Source organism: Platichthys flesus, chromosome 11 (assembly GCF_949316205.1).
Source record: "Platichthys flesus chromosome 11, fPlaFle2.1, whole genome shotgun sequence".
Classification (NCBI taxonomy): domain Eukaryota; kingdom Metazoa; phylum Chordata; class Actinopteri; order Pleuronectiformes; family Pleuronectidae; genus Platichthys; species Platichthys flesus.
In genome coordinates this window covers 25,248,647-25,267,819 of record NC_084955.1, presented here as the reverse complement: position 1 = coordinate 25,267,819, position 19,173 = coordinate 25,248,647, and the positions used below count along the sequence as shown (strand labels likewise).

The 19,173-nt window shown below is 41.1% G+C and overlaps 1 protein-coding gene and 1 long non-coding RNA gene across 2 annotated transcripts; both read left to right on the top strand.

The window, feature by feature from the left end:
• Positions 1 to 207: 207 nt before the first annotated feature.
• Positions 208 to 17,981, top strand: LOC133964917 (uncharacterized). The gene is made up of 7 exons (XM_062399247.1): positions 208 to 530; positions 828 to 851; positions 14,780 to 14,855; positions 15,018 to 15,113; positions 15,235 to 15,355; positions 15,615 to 15,850; positions 17,459 to 17,981. Exons 4-7 carry the CDS (start codon positions 15,036 to 15,038, stop codon positions 17,630 to 17,632), a joined length of 609 nt encoding a protein of 202 aa, XP_062255231.1. The 5' UTR covers positions 208 to 530; positions 828 to 851; positions 14,780 to 14,855; positions 15,018 to 15,035; the 3' UTR covers positions 17,633 to 17,981.
• Positions 4,693 to 11,093, top strand: LOC133965514 (uncharacterized). The gene is made up of 6 exons (XR_009923871.1): positions 4,693 to 4,788; positions 4,872 to 4,922; positions 5,063 to 5,107; positions 10,645 to 10,706; positions 10,827 to 10,884; positions 11,025 to 11,093. It is a non-coding gene; the product is annotated as an uncharacterized LOC133965514 (long non-coding RNA).
• Positions 17,982 to 19,173: the final 1,192 nt, after the last annotated feature.

Below are 19,173 nucleotides of genomic sequence, written 5' to 3'. Positions count from 1 at the left end.
AAAAACATGAATATATGAACCCGTGTAATATTTGAATAGCTTAGTATTGAATTCACAATAACAGGGTAGCTATGTTTATACATGGCTCTAGGCCTAGTTTAATATAAAACACAATTTTATACAATTTATATAGTAGGGGTTCCCTGCTCCATCTCTCCAGCAGTTTGGGGTCCTTGACCTGAAAAACGTTGAAGACCTCTGCTTTAGAATATGTTTTCATGCAGAAGATGTAAAGAGTAGAGAGAGAGAGAGAAGTATGAGAATATTAGCCAGAGGGAGTAAAAAAAGAAACAAAGACAAAAGAAAAAGAAAATTAAATGGACTGTTTTAGAGACATGGTGGAACCAGAAGGGAACTGATGCAGATACTGAACAAGAACATGCTGATTAGAAGAAGTCGTTACCTTTCAGCGATTAAAAGGAGCGATATGAAAAGTAGAGAGAGAGATTGATCAGCGTTATTCTTCTGAATTGTATAAAAGGAGACGTCCTCCTCTGCTTCAACAGGATCCCATCGTCTCACACACGAAGGTAAGAGTTCTGAAGCTACTTCCTGACTTTACTGAAGGATTTCTTCAGACATTAGAAGCTTAGTTCTTGTCTAGAACATGTTGGTCTTTGTATGTGTGCTCTGTTGCTTTGTGCGATTATTTTATATTGTTTGATTTTTAACTGTTTCATAGTGTTTGCTTTAAATTTTTTTATTTCCACTTGTAAAGCACATTGTAACTGAGTTTTGAACGTGTTACGTATAAAAGTTTATTATTGTTTTGACTGGTGTGGTCTTCAGTGTTGTATATGAGGAGATGTTTTCCTCTGCCCCAACAGGCTTCCACCATCTCAGTGAAGAAGGTAAGAGCTCTGGAAACAAACAAGTGATAGTTAATGAAATATAATGTAATGCTGTCCCATCAATATAAGGCAAACATATCATTAAAAACCTAAACATATCAACTGTTTAATATAGAGTCAGTGAATACATTCAGCCATTTACCCACTTTTTTCATATAACTGTTCAATCGTTGTAGAAACGGAAATCTAAAACTGGGGGTTTATTCATGATATTAAATCTCATAAAAGTCGGAGACCTAAAGGAGCCGACTCTAGTGAGATAGTTTTTAATCTTTCTTGAACGTGTTTAGGACTTTTTACTCCGTCCTCATCTCTTCCTCATCTCTTCCTCATCTCTTCTTCATCTCTTCCTCGATACATCAGTGGTAAGTCAGGATTTTATCTTTACTAACTTTCTCTATTCTTCTTTAATGTCGTTTCTTACTCTCTAAATATGTTGAGTCTGTGTCATTACACTGACGTTCGTATGTTTGGTGTTTCTTCTTCTTTCTGAACTTTACTTTTCAAATCTAAAGAGTTTAGTCCAAAGACTTTAAATAAAAATGTGTCCACTTCTTCCTACTATCCAGAAATGAAACAAGACAGTGGCTTCATATTTCAGGAGCTGACATGTCATCCATCTTTACATTCAGTTTATGATTTAGTCAAAGAATATCTAACATGATTCCTTTTGTCAGGTTACAGTTCTGCTCTGCTGCAAACATGAGGAACCTGATCTCTGTGGCTGTGATCCTTCATGTGGCGTTCACAGCAGCAGGCCTAAAACTCGACGGAAAAGAAGTTGGTGTCACTTTCTTTAGTTTATTTATTCTTCCACTGCATCTTTAAAGTCATTATTTCAATTCAGTTTGATTTGATGCTACAGTTTATTGGTAAAATGTTCATTTGGTAACATGCATCACTTCTGTCCCCCTTTCTCCCAACCACAGGTGGAGTTTGGAGACATTATTGCTTATAAACCTGAGTGTAAACTGGGGTTTATTACATATCAGCATTATGCTATTTATGTGGGGGACAAATAACCTGGAAGCAACACATTTGAACGCTTGAGTACGTATACCTACAAACTATGTCCTTCACTGAAAGCAGCAATTAAACTCACTCAGACGTGAAACCATTTATCACCAAACTGAAAAACCCTGTGAGAAATTTGAATGAAAGTTCCTCTGTCTTGTTTACACATAGCTCTGAGTTATAATGAGAAAGATTACCACCACTCAAAGTTTCAACAGAAACACTGTTGGCAGATCAGCAGAAGTTGGAACAACATGTTGTTTTCTTTTCCTTTATTAGGGCCATGTTGAAGAAAAACACATCTGAGATTCTGAGAGCAGAGTCGTAATACTACAAGAAGACATTCAATTTCAGTGATAATAAATAAAGTCATAATTTTAGGCTACGTGTCACGTTACACCCCAGAAGCTCTGTCTTCTGTGTCACCCACACTGAGTCTGGTTCTAGAGGTTTCTTCCAGTTAATGACAGAATTCGTTCAGTTCAGTTTCTTTTCTTCAACGTGGTCCTCCTATTATCAAATATTATCATGCTATTATGCTAACTAAGATCTTAGACATAGAAAATATCATTGGAAAACTATTGGCTTGTTAGCATTGTCTCTGTGAACATCTTAGCATTCTAACACTAGCATAGGACATCAACCAAACACCACGTTCCATTACACCGCGGAGCCGGAACATCCTGTCAAGTTGGAATTCCGACTTGGACTTTGAAATCCAAGATGGCCACTCCATGTGTCAACAGTAACTGCTAAAGTTTTTACTGTTTATAATCAAGTCTCTCATTAGAGAATGTGCGGACGTCCTACTACGTCGTTGGTATGCATGAAATGTGACATCATTCCGAAGTGTAATCGATTATAGTCTATAGCTCAAACCAAGCATCATAGAGCTGCTAGCCTTGCTGTAGAATACAAGAGCAGATAGACATGAATAAATAATACATAATAAATATTATCTATAATGTTCAAACACGAACTCTAACATTTTATTCTCCTTCTATTTGTAGACAAAAAGCCATCCTGCGTTTTCTCGCCAATCGATACAACTAGAGATCCTTATGTTTTCAATTACCTCGACAAAAAAGAGGATGGAAAGGTGTACCCCAAAGGCACTGAGACTGAAATGAAGAAACGCATCGAAGAGAAACATGCCAACTGTGGACCGTATAATGTTCTCAACAACAACTGTGAACACCTTGCTACCTATGTGCGTTACGGAGAGAAGATATCAATACAGGTATGTGGCTGATTCAACACAGGACGACATTTTACCATTTACGGCCAATATTCACAACAGCAAGACACATTTCATCAAGTTCCAATCAAAGACTGAAATTAAAGATGGTAGTCCTGTCTACACTTCCTCTCAATATCCAGAAAAGACGACAAAACACACAAACACTGTGTTGTGCAATAGTGCTTAAAAAGTGTTACCATAGAATGGTGTGCCTTTAGGCACTCAATAAATTTGGCTATCAAAATAAAATGTAAAACATTAATATTCAAAATATTAATATTAAATCATAACTTTAGTTGGTTAAAGTTCTCGCGGGGCACCACCCTTCATAGAAGGGAAAAGATAGCCAATTTATTGATTAAGATCAGTCTCATTTAGATCTAGTTCAATTAGAAATCTCAATATTTTACCATTAAAGATTATATAAAGAACAATGAAGGTTTATGGAGTTCTTAACAGTGTAACAATTGGCAAGATTCACTTATGCAATATTAATGACAGAACATTTGTGAAAGAAGAACATTTATTATGAACATAATAAAGTATAAAAACACAAATTACTAAACAATCAAACTAACTAACAAGGAGGTGTGTGTGTGTGTGTGAATGTAAATTAGCATGCTTTAAAAATGGTCCCTAAGATAAGAGCCCCCCCCCTTCTTCTGAGGTTGCTTTATGGGGGTAGGTTTAATTAGGTGGAGACTATGCGTGTGTCTGTGTAGATGTCAATCAGATAATGCAAGAGTCAGAGAGACCTACAAAGGAGGCCTATGAAGGGCCTAACTAACAATTACTTTCAAATAACTTGTTACCACAATATCACAACACATATCAAACTTATAAACACACACCGATCAAATAAACAGTCTTGCTTAGCGTAGTATAATTATTAAGCCCAGATTATGTTACCAGTCCGAGGGAAAGGGGAAAAGAAGTTGCAGTCCAGTTGCAGTTCTGTGACGTCTCCTGGGTTGGTGGTCGTAGAGTTCTGCATTCGCGATTCTGTCGAGCCGTGTGCTCGGATGCTGGTTGAAGTTCTCCTGCAGGACATCGCGTCGCTACGAGGAGTTTTGTAGAGCTTGAAGGGCGAGGAGATTTCCTTGAGAGGGGTGAGCTGGGAGCTGCACCTCTGACCTCCGGTTGTGGGTTGGATAGAGAAGGAAGCTGGATCAGCCAGGCCCCCCCCCTTGGCGATGTAGGAGAGAGAGGCTGTAGCAGCCTTCCGTCCTTGGAGGGATGAGAGAAGGGAGAAGCCTTCCGCCCTCGGCAGGATGGAAGAAGAGAGAGACTTTAGGCAGACCTCTCCTTATATTGGCCCCGGTGACCTCACAGGTCTTGGACCAGAGTGACCAATAGGAGTGACCCCCCAGGTTCTTGACACCTTTGTGTGATATTGCCCAGTTCCCAGGACATGCAGCATCCTGTTACATCCTCTGGGAGACTGAGTTCCTTGACTGTCTTAAGACAAAGGGAACATGTGGCACTCTGGGAGACTGAGTTCACTCCAGAACATGCGGCTCCCTTGTTTCAGGTTTGACTGAAGGGAGGCCTGTGGTTTGCACAAAAACCATGTCCCAACAAAGTTGAGTTACTTTTATTTACTTCGCTTATTATTTGTACAGACACGTAGCTCACAGCCTCTCTTCTGGCCCCTGGAGAGAGCTTGGTGTGGATGATGTCCAGGTGAGACATTACATAATAGCATTTGCTAACTTTTTACTATTTTCTTGCCATACTTTTATTAAAATACATTGTTCACACCTCAGGGCCTAACAAAGCAAGAGTTCTCCAACAACTGCGGCGTGTTTGTTTTGATGGTAAGACCTAATCAGCATGTTATAGCATTGCTGTAAAAATGTTTGCTTGCTACATTAAAACCACATTAATTTGTATTGAAAAAAATGTATCATTGGGAATACGCCTGACATTATATTAACCAGTACCTCTTGACTTACAGTACACTCTGTACATTGTAATGGGGGCCAAGTGCGATTTCAGCGAGGTATGTGTAAATCGTGACACATTATGCTTAGTGTACAAGGTGTTATTTTTTTTTTTACAACATATTAACATCTTCCTGCATTTCCTTCTTCTTTTTTTTTTAAACTTTTTATTTTGGATTTTGAATTTTGAACAGAAAGAAATAAAGGGAAAAAAACAAAAAAAAACAAACAAACATACAACATACTCATGGGTGTAACAGTATATGGTCACATTCTTCTCAATACATCGAAGTACAGTGTCACACTATTCCAGGCACAGTGCATACATAATCCATTTTTCCCAACGTTCAACACATTTCTCCAATTCCAATCTTAAAATATAAGTCAGTCTCTCCATACAGTAAACTTCTTTCACTATCCCCCTCCACTGGTGCAATGTTGGGGGGTCAGTTTGGAGCCATCTTCGGGTTATAGCCTTTCTACCACATGCCAAGAGAATCTTTAGCAGGTATTTGTATTTGTGAGGGATAAATTCTGGTATTTTACCTAGATACAAAGTAGTAAAAGAGTAGTCTAATTTAATTCCCATCATCTTACATATTTCATTAGTTACTTCCCTCCAATATGGTTGAATTCTTTGACAAGCCCAAAAGATATGAAAATGATTGGCCATAATGGCTCCACATTGTCTCCAACAAAGCCCCGGACTCTGAGAGCCTGATTGCAAAGCCGTTATTTTAGGAGTGATAAAAAACCTCACAACATTCTTCCAACCAAACTCTCTTAATGATCTTGAGTTTGCAGTGGTTGCTTGTGTCTCACATATCTCCATCCAGGACTCATCTGATATTTCTGTACCAGACTCCTTTTCCCATTTTTGTTTGATGTATAACGTAGGTTGATTTTTGAAGGTTTGTATACTTTCATATATTCGTGAGATCAGTTTTTTAATGTTGTTTTTTTCATATGCTTCATGGAATATAGAGATCAGGTTATATTCTTTCCCCGTTTTGATTTGTGATATTTTATTAAAGTAGTCTCTGGCTTGTAGGTATCTAAAAAAATTGCATTTTTCCAATCCAAATGAGTCAGAAACTGCCTTATAACTCTGAAATTTACCGTTAGAAGTGAGTGAACAAAAGGATGTGATGCCTCTCCTAATCCACTGTTTAAAGCTCCCGTCCAGTCTCGCAGGTTCAAAGTCTGGATCATATGCTACCCAATTCAAGACCCTGGCCTGTTTCTCTAGCTGCAATTTCCTCAACACCCTAAACCACAGTTTAACCGTGAATAGGGTCCATTGATTCAAGCTGTTAATTATTTTCTGCTTGGCTTTTGTTTCCTAATATTGATTGTATTGGAATATCTGTCTGTGTAATTTCCAAAGACTTCCATTTAGATTCATAATTTGGTGTACACCAGTATACTAAGGGTTTCAATTGTGCAGCATGATAATAGGCCTGTAAGCATGGTAGAGCTCTCCCTCCCCTCTCCTTCTTCAGCTGCAGTGTCTTGAACTGTACCCTCGGTCTTTTACCATTCCAAATAAACCTTGAAATCCACCCGTCCCATTCATCAAATTGTTTGGGTGGTATCTCCAGGGGTAAGGACTGGAAGAGATAAAGAAATCGTGGCAACACATTCATTTTGATTATTTCTATTCTATTGCTCATATCCAGCGGGAGCATCGTCCATCTAGAGATGTCTGATTTTACCGCTTTGTTGATGGGGCCATAATTAATTTCAGAAAGCTTCGACATATCCTTTGGTAGATTTATTCCTAGATATTTTATTGTGGAAGAGTCCCATTTAAAGTTGTACTTCTTTTTTATATCTGGATGGGGAGTATAATTAAATGTAAGGGTTTGAGTTTTTGAAGTATTTAGCTTATATCCAGAGTACGAGTTGTAAGTCTTTAATAGACACATCAATCTGGGGATGCTCGAGTCAGGGGTTGTGATAAAGAGCAGGACATCATCCGCAAACATACAAATTTTATGTTCCTCTCCTCTAATAGTTATCCCCTTTATCTCAGGGTCCTCTCTAATTGCTTGGGCCAAAGGTTCAATAAATAAGGCAAACAAGGTCGGGCTCAGGGGACATCCCTGGCGTGTCCCTCTTTCTAGGCGAATAGTTTGTGACAGGTTTCCATTTATCCTAATCCTGGCTGTTGGAGAGGAGTATAACGATTTAATACATGTGATGAAGCAGTCCTTAAAGCCAAATCTTGCAAGTACCCTATACAAATATTCCCAACCTACTGAGTCGAAAGCCTTTTCGGCATCTAGACTAACCAACATTGCACCAATTTTGGCCGAAGTAACATGACTCATCACCTGTAATGTTCTCCTTAAATTATCCTGTGTCTGTCTATTTAGTACAAAGCCTGTTTGGTCCAAATCTATTAGCTCCGGGATAATAGCTTCCAGCCTTTTAGATAGGACTGAGGCAAATAGTTTATAGTCTACATTGAGTACTGATATTGGTCTATATGAGCTGCATTCCTTTTTATCTTTACCTTCTTTTGGGATGACAGAAATGACTGCTTCCTTCCATGACTGCGGGGCTTCTCCTGTTCTCAAAGTGTGGTTAAAGCAGTTAAGCAGCGTAGGGGTTATTTGTGTTCTAAATGTTTTGTACCATTCAGACGAATATCCATCTGCACCAGGAGCTTTATTAGTTTTCAATCTTGAGATGGCTTTATTCAGTTCTTCTAGCTTTATCTCAGCCATAATTTCTTTATTCTGTTTTTCTCCTATGGATGGTAGGTCCAGCGAACTTAGAAACGTCTCTATTATTGTGGTATCGGCTCTGGTTGGTTGAGTGTACAAGTCCTTATAATATAGTTCAAAAGAGCGTTGGATGTCTTCTAGATTACCGCTCATATTTTTTGTCATAGGGTTCCTAATTTTATATATTGTATTCTTTTCCTGTTGTTTTCGTATCCTCCAAGAAAGGAGTTTCATAGACCTCGATCCTGTCTCATAGTACTTTTGTTTGGTAAATTTAAGTTGTTTTTCAATTTCCTCATCATATATACCATTTATATCTTGTTTGATTTTATTTATTTTAATTAATATTTGAGGATCTTTTTGTTCTGTATGTCTAATCTCTAGTGACTTAAGTTCCTCTTGTAATTCGTTAAGTCTTTTCTGTTTTTCTTTTTTCCGTGAGGCCGTAAGGGCAATTATTTTACCTCGAATTACAGCCTTTGCTGCATCCCACAGAGTATTAGGAGACACTTCTCCATTATCATTATACTGTAGGTATGTTTCAAATTCCTGCTGGATCTGTTTCTGTACTGCTTTGTCATTTAAAATGCTTGTGTTAAGCCTCCAAAGTGTATTTTTCCGTTGGTTGTTTAAATATAAGGTTAAATATACGCCTGAATGATCAGATACGTCTCTAATCCCTATCTCACAATCTCTGACCCTATGCCAGTCTGATTTATACATAAATAAGTAATCAATCCGTGAGTAAACAGAGTGACAAGGGGAGTAATATGTAAATTGTTTTTCTATGGGATGGGACTCTCTCCACACATCAATCAGGCCCAGTTGTGTAAGCATTCGCTGAACCAAGATGGCATTTGGGCTTTTCTTTTGGCGTTGGTTAGATGTATCTAATTTTGGTTGAAGTTGGATGTTAAAGTCACCACCAAGAATCAGGGTTCCCTGTGTTTCCTTTACCATCAATTCGAATATTTTCTTAAAAAAAGATTTGTTACTCCCTGGGGGAGCATACACATTAAATAAAGTTACTGCTTCATTATCTAATTTGCCTTTTACTAAGACAAATCTCCCTTCATTATCTTTCACCTGAGAAATAAATTCAAAATTTACTGCATTGGGGATCAGTATGGCCACACCTCTCCTCCGGCCTGATTTATGAAATGAATAATAGGTATTTTGAAACCCAAGCTTTTTTAATTTTTCATGTTCAGAAGAAGAGAGATGTGTCTCCTGCCAATATATTATCTGCTGCTTTTCTCGCTTCATTTTTGCAATAATTTTACTCCTTTTTATCGGATTATGCAGCCCATTGACGTTCAGTGTGACTACTTTATACTCCTGACGATGCATATCTTTTTCCAAACTGTGTTAACTTGTGTGACATTACCCATGATAACAAGAACAACGAACAGTGAACAATGAACTAGAAAAACAGAAAAAAAAGACTTCCAAGTCCGAAGTTCCAATAAAGCTTCAAAATGAGAGGAAATCCTCGCGTCCATCGAGGGCCTCTCTGTGTCAGAGATGGTACTCTGCACCGGTAACATTTAGAACAGCTCCCAACAATCGGTAAAAAGTTCAAACCTGTCCAGCTCTGTGAGAAACGATAGTCAGTGTCTTAGTAGCTCACCCACAGACGCTTCACTCTGCAGCGTCAGATGTTCCCGGAGTGGCGCGCTGAAAGCTCCGTAGTTTCTCCCTTATCCGTCCGCGATCCACCGCCCGTCCGGATCGATTTGCACCCGCTTTCTCCCACGTCGATAATCTCCGTTGTTTCTCCCCGGTAGGGTCTGGCTCTATCTCATTTTCCAGAGTGATTCCCCTCTTCTTCAGGTCCTTTGCAGCCTCCGCCGCGCTCTCGTAGATCCGGGTGCCGCTGTCAAAAAACACCTTCAATTTAGCTGGATGTGGCGTCTGGAAGCGGATACCCTTGGCTTTGAGCTCTCTCAGCATTCCCGCGTATGCCTTTCTCTTTTTCAAGATCTCGGGAGGGTAATCTTGGTCGAAATAGATCCTTTTCCCCTCATATCGAACGACTTTTTTCTTCCATGCTGTGTGCAGCACCTGCTCTTTCACTCTGAACTCGAGGAAGCAAATCACCAGTGATCTTGGCGGAGCGCCTTGGGGAGGTTTTGGAGCCAGTGCCCGGTGGCAGCGCTGTATGCCGAGGTCCATGTCCGCTACCGGCATGCCGACTTCTGATTTTATTAGCTTGGTCACAAACGCCGACAGATCGGGCCCCTCAGACTCTTCCGGTATTCCGTGTATACGGAGGTTGTTTCGGCGTGAGCGTGCTTCTAATTCGGTTAATTTAGCCTGCAAAGTCTCTTGGGTCTCTAATGCCTGGATGAGAGCCTCCCTCGCAGCTTCATCCCTGTCTTCGATATCAGATATACGTTGTTCTACCTCCGCAACTTTGGCTACAGTAGCATTTAGCTCGCTAGTAGCTTCTTCAAGTTTCTGGTTGATTTCTCCTTTAAACTCGTTCAGTTCCTTCTTCATGTCGTTGCTAAGAGAGCGTCGGAATTCACTCATTTCACTTTTTAGATCTGACCTGAGTGCCCGAATCTCGTTGTAGATAGCCTGCATGTTCGGGTTAGCTACTTCTTTATCAGCGCCGCCATTGTCCTCATTGCCGTCTTCGTCTTCATATGTTTCGTCGGATGTCGCCGATTTATCACGTTTTGAGCTTGGTTTAAATTTAGTCTTTCTTTGCTTCTCCCCTTCCATGGTTAATATCAGTACTTTTTTTTTATCAGTAGGGTTTTTCTAAGGGGATTATATCACACCGGGTGGGAGCGAGATTTTCAAGCAGCCATCAGGTTCAGCGCCACCGGAAGTCCCCTGCATTTCCTTCTTCAAAGGAAAACATGCTGCAAATTAGGAGATGGTGGTGTCTCACTCTCCTGCAGAACTTCCCCATGCCGTAAGTGCCCTGAATATCACACTTTTGAATCAAATCACAAAAAAAAACAGTTTTACTCACTTTCAACAGACCAACATGAATGTTTTCATAGTGAATGTATGTTGTCATTAAATCACTAAGGTCTGAAGAAGACCAATTGCAGGACAGGAAACGGCGACGAGTGGAAGGAGGGCTACAGGTGAGAGGTCATGTGATTAATTAGTCTTGTAGTCAACTATTGCTAGACCAAATCGTAATCCCTCCACTTATTTCAATTATCTGTTTTACATCTTGCATTGTTATTGTGCCTATAAGAACTGCAATCTGTTTCCTTTATAGACGCTGGGAAATTGACAAACTGCAAACCGGGAACAGGGTTGGAAGGATGGTGAAAATAAAAAAAATCAATGATGCAAAGTCTTCTGTCTGGTTTATTTGACTTAGCTAATATAATTGAGTGTTCAAAATAATATGTGTCTGGTTTTTATATATATTTATTTATTCATTTTTCATAGTAAAAAAAGACATTTGACAAGTTAAAAGTATGTCTCTAAGTCATTGTGCTGTGCTGTATTGACGTTTGAGAATGTGCTGCCGGATCTGCGCCACAAGATGGCGCCCCCGAGCTCGAGCGAAACGTTTAGACCAGCCCACATTTAGGGAAATTTAAGCTCCTCCTCGATCTGCGAGCTGCAGCCAGGGGCACGGAATCTGTGATACAATCTGCCCGTACCGAGACAGTTCCTTTGCCAGAGTTTCGTTTTTAATAAAAGGTGGGGCATTAGATATAATCACCCTCGTGGCTGGGTTGACGAGTGGGAGAACAGGATTAAACGTGTCGTGGATCACCACTCCTGTCTCCACCACCTCGCTCACCTTCGCCGTGCTATCTAAAAACATTACGATGGCTCCGTTCATCCTGGAGGCCGACTTGACCGAGTCACAGCCGACCACCTCTCCCACAGCCAGCGGCCTCTGCCACACTGCATGCCACTGCGGGGATCAGTTTAATGGCATGCCGGCGAGTCAGACTCTCAAAGTCTGCTGCCGCTGCCGCTGCCACAGGCATGCTGCCTGTTAGCACACACACACACACACACTCACTCACACATTCACTCAGCAAACTAATCTAAACAGAAAAAAACCACTATACAACTAAAGACGAACAAATAAACATACAACTAAATGATGAAGCTCAGCAAAGTAAGTCTTAAACCCACTATACCTTTCACCCACGCACACTCCGCCATGACAGAGAGAGGGGGAGAGAGGAGGGGGGGGGGGGGGAGAGAGAGAGAGAGAGAGAGAGAGAGAGAGAGACTGACTGGTTTAAGAGAGCGAATGAGAGACAGAGACAGAGGGAGAGAGAGAGAGAGAGACAGAGATAGAGACTGACTGGTTTAAGAGAGCGAATGATAGAGAGAATGAGAGAGAGAGAGACAGAGACTGACTGATTTGAGAGAGAGAGAGAGAGAGTGTTAGGATTTTAAGTTTTAGTTTGTCTGTGTGTGTGAATCTGATAAGATTTCAATAGAACTGAACTCTAAACAAATGCAGGAGGGGAGGGGGCCGGAGCAGTTTGGGCCTTCACACACATTTTTGTTAATAACCGTGGCTGCTTAGTGTTAATCTTGAAGTTAGTTAGAATGTGTGTGCGTCACATCGCTGCTCAGTCTCACACCTGTCTTGATAAGAGGTCTGATAAGAGCCTCTGCCTGTTGTGGGAACTGTAAATCTGTGGCATACAATACACTGTGCATTAACTTGTTCTCACACCTAACTTTTCATATTAAAGCATAACTCCCTTAGCTTCAGTCAACATCAGACAGAGTTCAAGCAGCTGCCCCAGGTTCTGACGGGAAGATAGAAAGGATTCGAATGTTTACACAAACAGAACACACAGCTGATAGAGCAGGAACACAATATTCTTTACTCCGATGAGCAACAACACCGACCCACAAGGCGTCAGCTGAGTCAAGGCTTCTTTATGTGAGGATTTTCCCAGCAACCATCAGTGGAGGAGCTAAACTTTGAGCCGCTGCTCATCACTTCCTGATTCCAGAACCAAGAGACTCCTGCGCACCATCAAGGAAGAACCAAGTCTCGACTCCTCTTCATTATTGACAAATCAAATTATACCTACTGTTATTAAATATTTCATCTGCCGTCCATGCTGTGTGACTCGTGATTACCCCGTTGCTGCTCGAAGGCCAGGGCAGTGCATTGAGTGCTCATTGCTTTGGTGACCAACACAAAGAGAAAGCACAAAACAAGAGGCGGAAATAACATCGTCAACCACAACTCTGAGTCAAAACGAATGAAGGTAATGTAATAACAAAGGAAGGAGGTCCCTGTGTTTCCTCTAAAGAAAGTGTGAGAGTATTCGCCAGATGGAGAAAAAAAGCACTCAAAAGGAGCGATATGAAAAGTAGAGAGAGATATTGATCAGCATTATTCTTCCGTATTGTATAAAAGGAGACGTCCTCCTCTGCTTCAACAGGATCCCATCGTCTCACACACGAAGGTAAGAGCTCTGAAGCGACTTCCTGACTTTACTGAAGGATTTCTTCAGACATTAGAAGCTTCGTTCTTGATTAGAACATGTTTAATTCTGAATGTGTGCTCTATTGCTGTGTGCTATTCTTTTATATTGTTTAATTTTGAACTGTTTCATATTGTTTGCCTTACATTTTTTAATTTTTACTTCTAAAGCACAATGTTACTAAGTTTTGAACGTGTTATGTATAAAAGTTTATTATTGTTCTGACTGGTGTGTTCTTCAGTGTTGTATATGAGGAGATGTTTTCCTCTGCCTCAACAGGCAAGTGATAGTTAATGAAATATAATGTAATGCTGTCCCATCAATATAAGGCAATTAGGGCTGAACGATTTGGGAAAATAATCTAATTGCGATTTTTTCCCCAAATATTGCGATTGCGATTTAATATGCGATTTTTTTATTTTATCTTCTTTTTCCCCCCCAAAAAACCATAATGAATGATTTAAATATGACCAACACAATATTAGATACATTTACTGTACAATATTCTTTCCCACATTTTAATTTAACGGCTCATTACAGAAACAAGAACAACAAATCAGTGTGCATTTAAGTAATTTAATCAAAGTCATTGTAAGTATAAACACAAGGCATGCACTTTTTATAACCTGTGTGCAAAAGTTACCGTCCTGAGAAAATCATTTTTTAAATTATAGTCTTACTGCTCCCAAGTCAGTAACATTTCCAGTGTTGGTTATGGATACTATATTCTATATACGTATTCTGAATACTTGGATTACTTCCACATTGAATTGCATTTTATAAGTGTTGGAATGCGGCGTTGTTATAGTAAGTGGAGCAGCAGCAGTTTAAGCTCTGTGTCCGCGGATGCGGCGGGCCAGCTGGATGTGCTGGAAGGGCAGCGTGCGGACCAGCAGCTCCGTAGATTCCCGTTCATGTCCGGGTGGTCGTGCAGCGGTATGAAGGCGCCGGGCCTCAGCAGGAACACCCCCATGCTGAACACCTCCGTCTCGCAGATGTGCATGTAGTTGACCGGGGGGCTCTGGAGCCCCGCCGCCCCGGAGCACGGCTTGCTTTTCCGGGGAGCAATTTTCAGGTCCGCCGCCCGCAACGCGGTCAGCAGCAGGATGAGCTCGCTCTGTGACTCACAGACTGTGAGTCCGCCACGTCGGCCGAAGAATTTAGGTCCCTGTGTAGATGATGCAGGCTTGCTTCGCTATCTTCTTGATCAGAGGAGTTTTGTTGTTCCGCGGCATTCTTGCTGCGGGTGAGGACAGCAACCCAGTGCCCTACCTTCTTTCGCACGTTTTAATCGCGCATGTTGCGATTAGAAAATCGCGTTTTATCATATCGCGATTTTATCGCAAATGCAATTAATCATTCAGCCCTAAAGGCAATCATATCTTTAAAAACATTTCAACTGTTTCATATAAAGTCTGTGAATACAATCAGCCAATTACCCACTTTTTTCATATAACTGTTCAATCGTGTGGTGTATTCATGTTGCCAGATATAATATCTCATAAAAGTCGGAGACCTAAGCTCGATTTTAAACTTTCTTGAATGTGTGTAGGACTTTTTACTCCGTCCCTCATCTCTTCCTCATCTCTTCCTCATCTCTTCCTCATCTCTTCCTCGATACATCAGTGGTAAGTCAGAATTTTGTCTTTACTAACTTTCTCTATGAAACGAAATGAAATGAAATAAGACAGTGGCTTCATATTTCAGGAGCTGACATGTCATCCATCTTTACATTCAGTCTATGATTTAGTCAAAGAATATCTAACATGATTCCTTTTGTCAGGTTACAGTCCTGCTCTGCTGCAAACATGAGGAACCTGATCTCTGTGGCTGTGATCCTTCATGTGGCGTTCACAGCAGCAGGCCTACAACTCGACGGAAAAGAAGTTTGTGTCCCTTTCTTTAGTTTATTTATTCTTCCACTGCATCTTTAAAGTCATGATGTTACAGTTTATTGGTAAAATGTTAATTTGGTAACACTAATGTCTCCCTTTCTCCCAACCACAGGTGGAGTTTGGAGACATGATTGCTTATAAACCTGAGTTTGGATGGGATACTGTTGATTATCAGCATTATGCTACTTTTGTGGGGGACGGATATCCTGGAGGAAACACATTTGAACGCACAGGTACGTGCACCTACAAACTATGTCCTTCACTGAAAACAGCAATAAAACTCCCTCAGGTGTGAAACCATTTAGAGTCGTAATACTAGGAATGTGCAGCATCTTGTTCAGTTAAACTTTAGAATAAGTTCCATAAATATAAAAATCCTTGATGTTTTGTCTCATATCATCATTTTTTCTCCGCTCACCAGCCGGTCAATGCAGATATTATCTATAATGTTCAAACACTAACCCTAACACTTTATTCTCCTTCTATTTGTAGACGACGAGCCATACTGCTTTTTCTTGCCAATCGATATGTCTAGAAGTCCTCATGTTTTCAATTTCCTCGACGGATATGTGGATAAAAAGGGAAAGGTGTACACCAAAGGCAATGAAACTGAAATGAAGGCCCGCATCAAAGAGACAAGTGGCAACTGTGGATTGTATGATGCTGTCTGCAACAATTGTGAACACCTTGCTACCTATGTGCGTTACGGAGAGAAGATATCAATACAGGTATGTGGCTGATTCAACACAGGACGACATTTTACCATTTACGCACCAATATCACAACAGCAAGACACATTTCATCAAGTTCCAATCAAAGACTGAAAATAAAGACGGACGTCGCGTCTCCTCTTCCTCTCAATATCCAGAAAAGACGACAAAACATCCAAACACTGTGATCTTAAACAATTGGAGCCAGAGTCAGCTGTCAATCATAGTCTTTCACCGCATTTTGATAGGATGTAATAATTAATTAAAACCAAACTAAGATGTCCCATCTGTACTGCAGTGAGCTCCTTCAGCCACCAGATGGCAATCTAGTCTCCTTGGCTTCATTTTTGGGAGCTGTCATATTTCTTTAGACTCCATGTTAGTGGACATGGACAAAACAAAAAAATCAACATAGTCGTTAAAAAAAGTTTCTCAAAGATGGTTTCTATCTTTTAAGTTAGTTCCTCTCTCACTGGTGTTTGTTCAAGTGTTCGTGTTTTTCCTGAGTTTGGTTTTAATTTGTTAGCTGAGACTGACTCCTGACTCCTGACTCCTGACTCCTGACTCCTGATTCCTGACTCCTGACTCCTGTCTCCTGACTCCTGACTCCTGTCTCCTGACTCCTGTCTCCTGACTCCTGAGTCCTGAGTCCTGACTCCTGACTCCTGACTCCTGACTCCTGACTCCTGTCTCCTGACTCCTGACTCCTGATTCCTGACTCCTGACTCCTGTCTCCTGACTCCTGACTCCTGACTCCTGTCTCCTGACTCCTGTCTCCTGACTCCTGAGTCCTGAGTCCTGACTCCTGACTCCTGACTCCTGACTCCTGTCTCCTGACTCCTGTCTCCTGTCTCCTGACTCCTGACTCCTGACTCCTGTCTCCTGACTCCTGACTCCTGACTCCTGTCTCCTGAGTCCTGAGTCCTGACTCCTGTCTCCTGTCTCCTGACTCCTGACTCCTGACTCCTGACTCCTGACTCCTGTCTCCTGACTCCTGACTCCTGACTCCTGTCTCCTGAGTCCTGAGTCCTGACTCCTGACTCCTGTCTCCTGTCTCCTGACTCCTGACTCCTGTCTCCTGAGTCCTGAGTCCTGACTCCTGACTCCTGACTCCTGTCTCCTGACTCCTGATTCCTGACTCCTGATTCCTGACTCCTGTCTCCTGACTCCTGACTCCTGACTCCTGACTCCGGACTCCGGACTCCGGACTCCTGACTCCTGACTCCTGACTCCTGACTCCTGACTCCTGACTCCTGACTCCTGTCTCTTGACTCCTGACTCCTGTGCAGACTGAAGATGGCAGTGTTCGTATCTGGGAGATTTCAGGATATATTCAGTCTATCGAATAGATGATTTTCCATAAAGGCCAAATAAGAATTTCTGTTAATGTACCACTCCTCAGTGTCCCAGTTTGTCCCACTGGTTTTTGGTTTATTCCAAACATCAATGTGATTTAACGACCATGAGGTTTTCATCTGGAACAGACCTCAGTTCTGTTTCTCTAAAGGATGCACATTGAGTTTAATGCACCTGCTGCTTATTGCTTGGACGTTCTGTGATAGTTATGTTCTTAATTGTCCATAAGGCCACATTGAATCATATTAATGATTTGTTTTATTTTTATAGTTCAACATAACTGGTGGACGGCTCCTCTGCAAACTACGCCCAGAGTGTGAACACATGTGGAATTACGTGGAGAAAACGAATGAGTCACAATATAACGCCGCCTCCTCAGTCAACCCAGTCGGATTGACTTCTTTATGTCTTATTGCTCTTTTCTTATGTGATATGAGTTTTTGAACAAAAAAACTGAGCAAGTACTCTGGGTCTAGTACTGCTTCTGTTGATAAGGTATGGATATGAGAAGTACCTTTGTTGCTTCAATTAAATGAGCAGGATATTTCAGCACTGAGTGTCCACCAGAATCATTACAGTTATACATCAAAGATACATATACAACGTGGTAAATATTAAATAAATACTTGATATGGTCTGATTTAAAGTAAATTATAGCATAAATTACTGTGTGCATTAGTGCGTGGATATCATGTAACAGGTGGTGTCGTCCAATTGGTCCAGGTGGAAGGTGAAGGTGGGCGTGGACTCGATCAGGCTCTGCCTGATCAAGGGCCTGATCGAGGGCCTTGTCAGTGGTGGTTGTTTGTAATTAAATAAAATAAATCTTGTTTTTCTCATTACATTGTCTTAAAATCTGTTAGTACCTGTAACAGTTTTGCATTGATGCAGGTATCGTATCTTACAAGCAGCAGTGTCTTGTCGAAGTCGGTGTTTGAAGAGAGGAGACGTGGACCCAGAACTTGCAGCATAACAGAATTTATTACACAGAAGTTTCAGAGGTCAGACCATGGTACACCCGGAGAAATCACACAGGCCGAATAGTGAAAATTCCGACTTGCCTCTGCAAGGCAAGGCTTTTTATAGGGGAGTTGTTTACTACAAACCTAGAGATAAAATGACGTCACACAACCGGGCCTACTGCCTAAATTTGGGAAGGTTCCTTAAGATTTAGGGACCTGCTGAAAACCATCTCTTCTCTTATTATTCCTTGGGGGTTCAACATGTCATTATGATCTATACCTATGCTAGAGAAATTCATTAGCTGGATATTAACATATCATTTATGGTTTGTTACTGTGCTAGAGAAATCTATTAGCTGGAGAAAAGTCTGAGCATAAGGCGTCATAGATGTAATTGTCATTATGCTTCATAACAACGTTCAAAAGATGTCATAGTCAACTATACTATATAATTCCCCCTTTGAGGCTAAATAAAGTCTCGAAAACATACAGGTGTATAATTCCAATAATAAAGCAACTGTGTGTAGGGAGTGAGAGTGAAAAACCTGTCAGGCAGCTATCATTCCTGAAATATTCATCAAACAATTTGGACAGGAAAATTCTCTCACAGCCCCTCTGCCAAGGCGACCGTACATAGTACTCCTATACCACTGAAATTAGGAATTTTTGCAAATTGTGTAAGGAAAATTACTTAAGCAAATACTGAGTGACAAGCTCTTGCAGATGGGTGTGAATGTCCACCTGGTATCCTGAATCACTGACTACCTGACAGAGAGACCACAGTTCGTCAGGCTGTAAGACTGCGTCTCTGAGACTGTGTTGTGCAGCACTGGCGCTCCACAGGGGACTGTGCTCTCACCAGTCCTGTTCACCCGGTACACATCTGACTTCAACTACAACTCGGAGTCCTGCCACATCCAGAAGTTCTCTGATGATCTTTAAAGACCCCAGACAGGGAGTGTTCTGCCCCTCAAATGTATACTATGTTTAGCTATGCAACAGCGCCCCCTTGGTGGCAGTTAA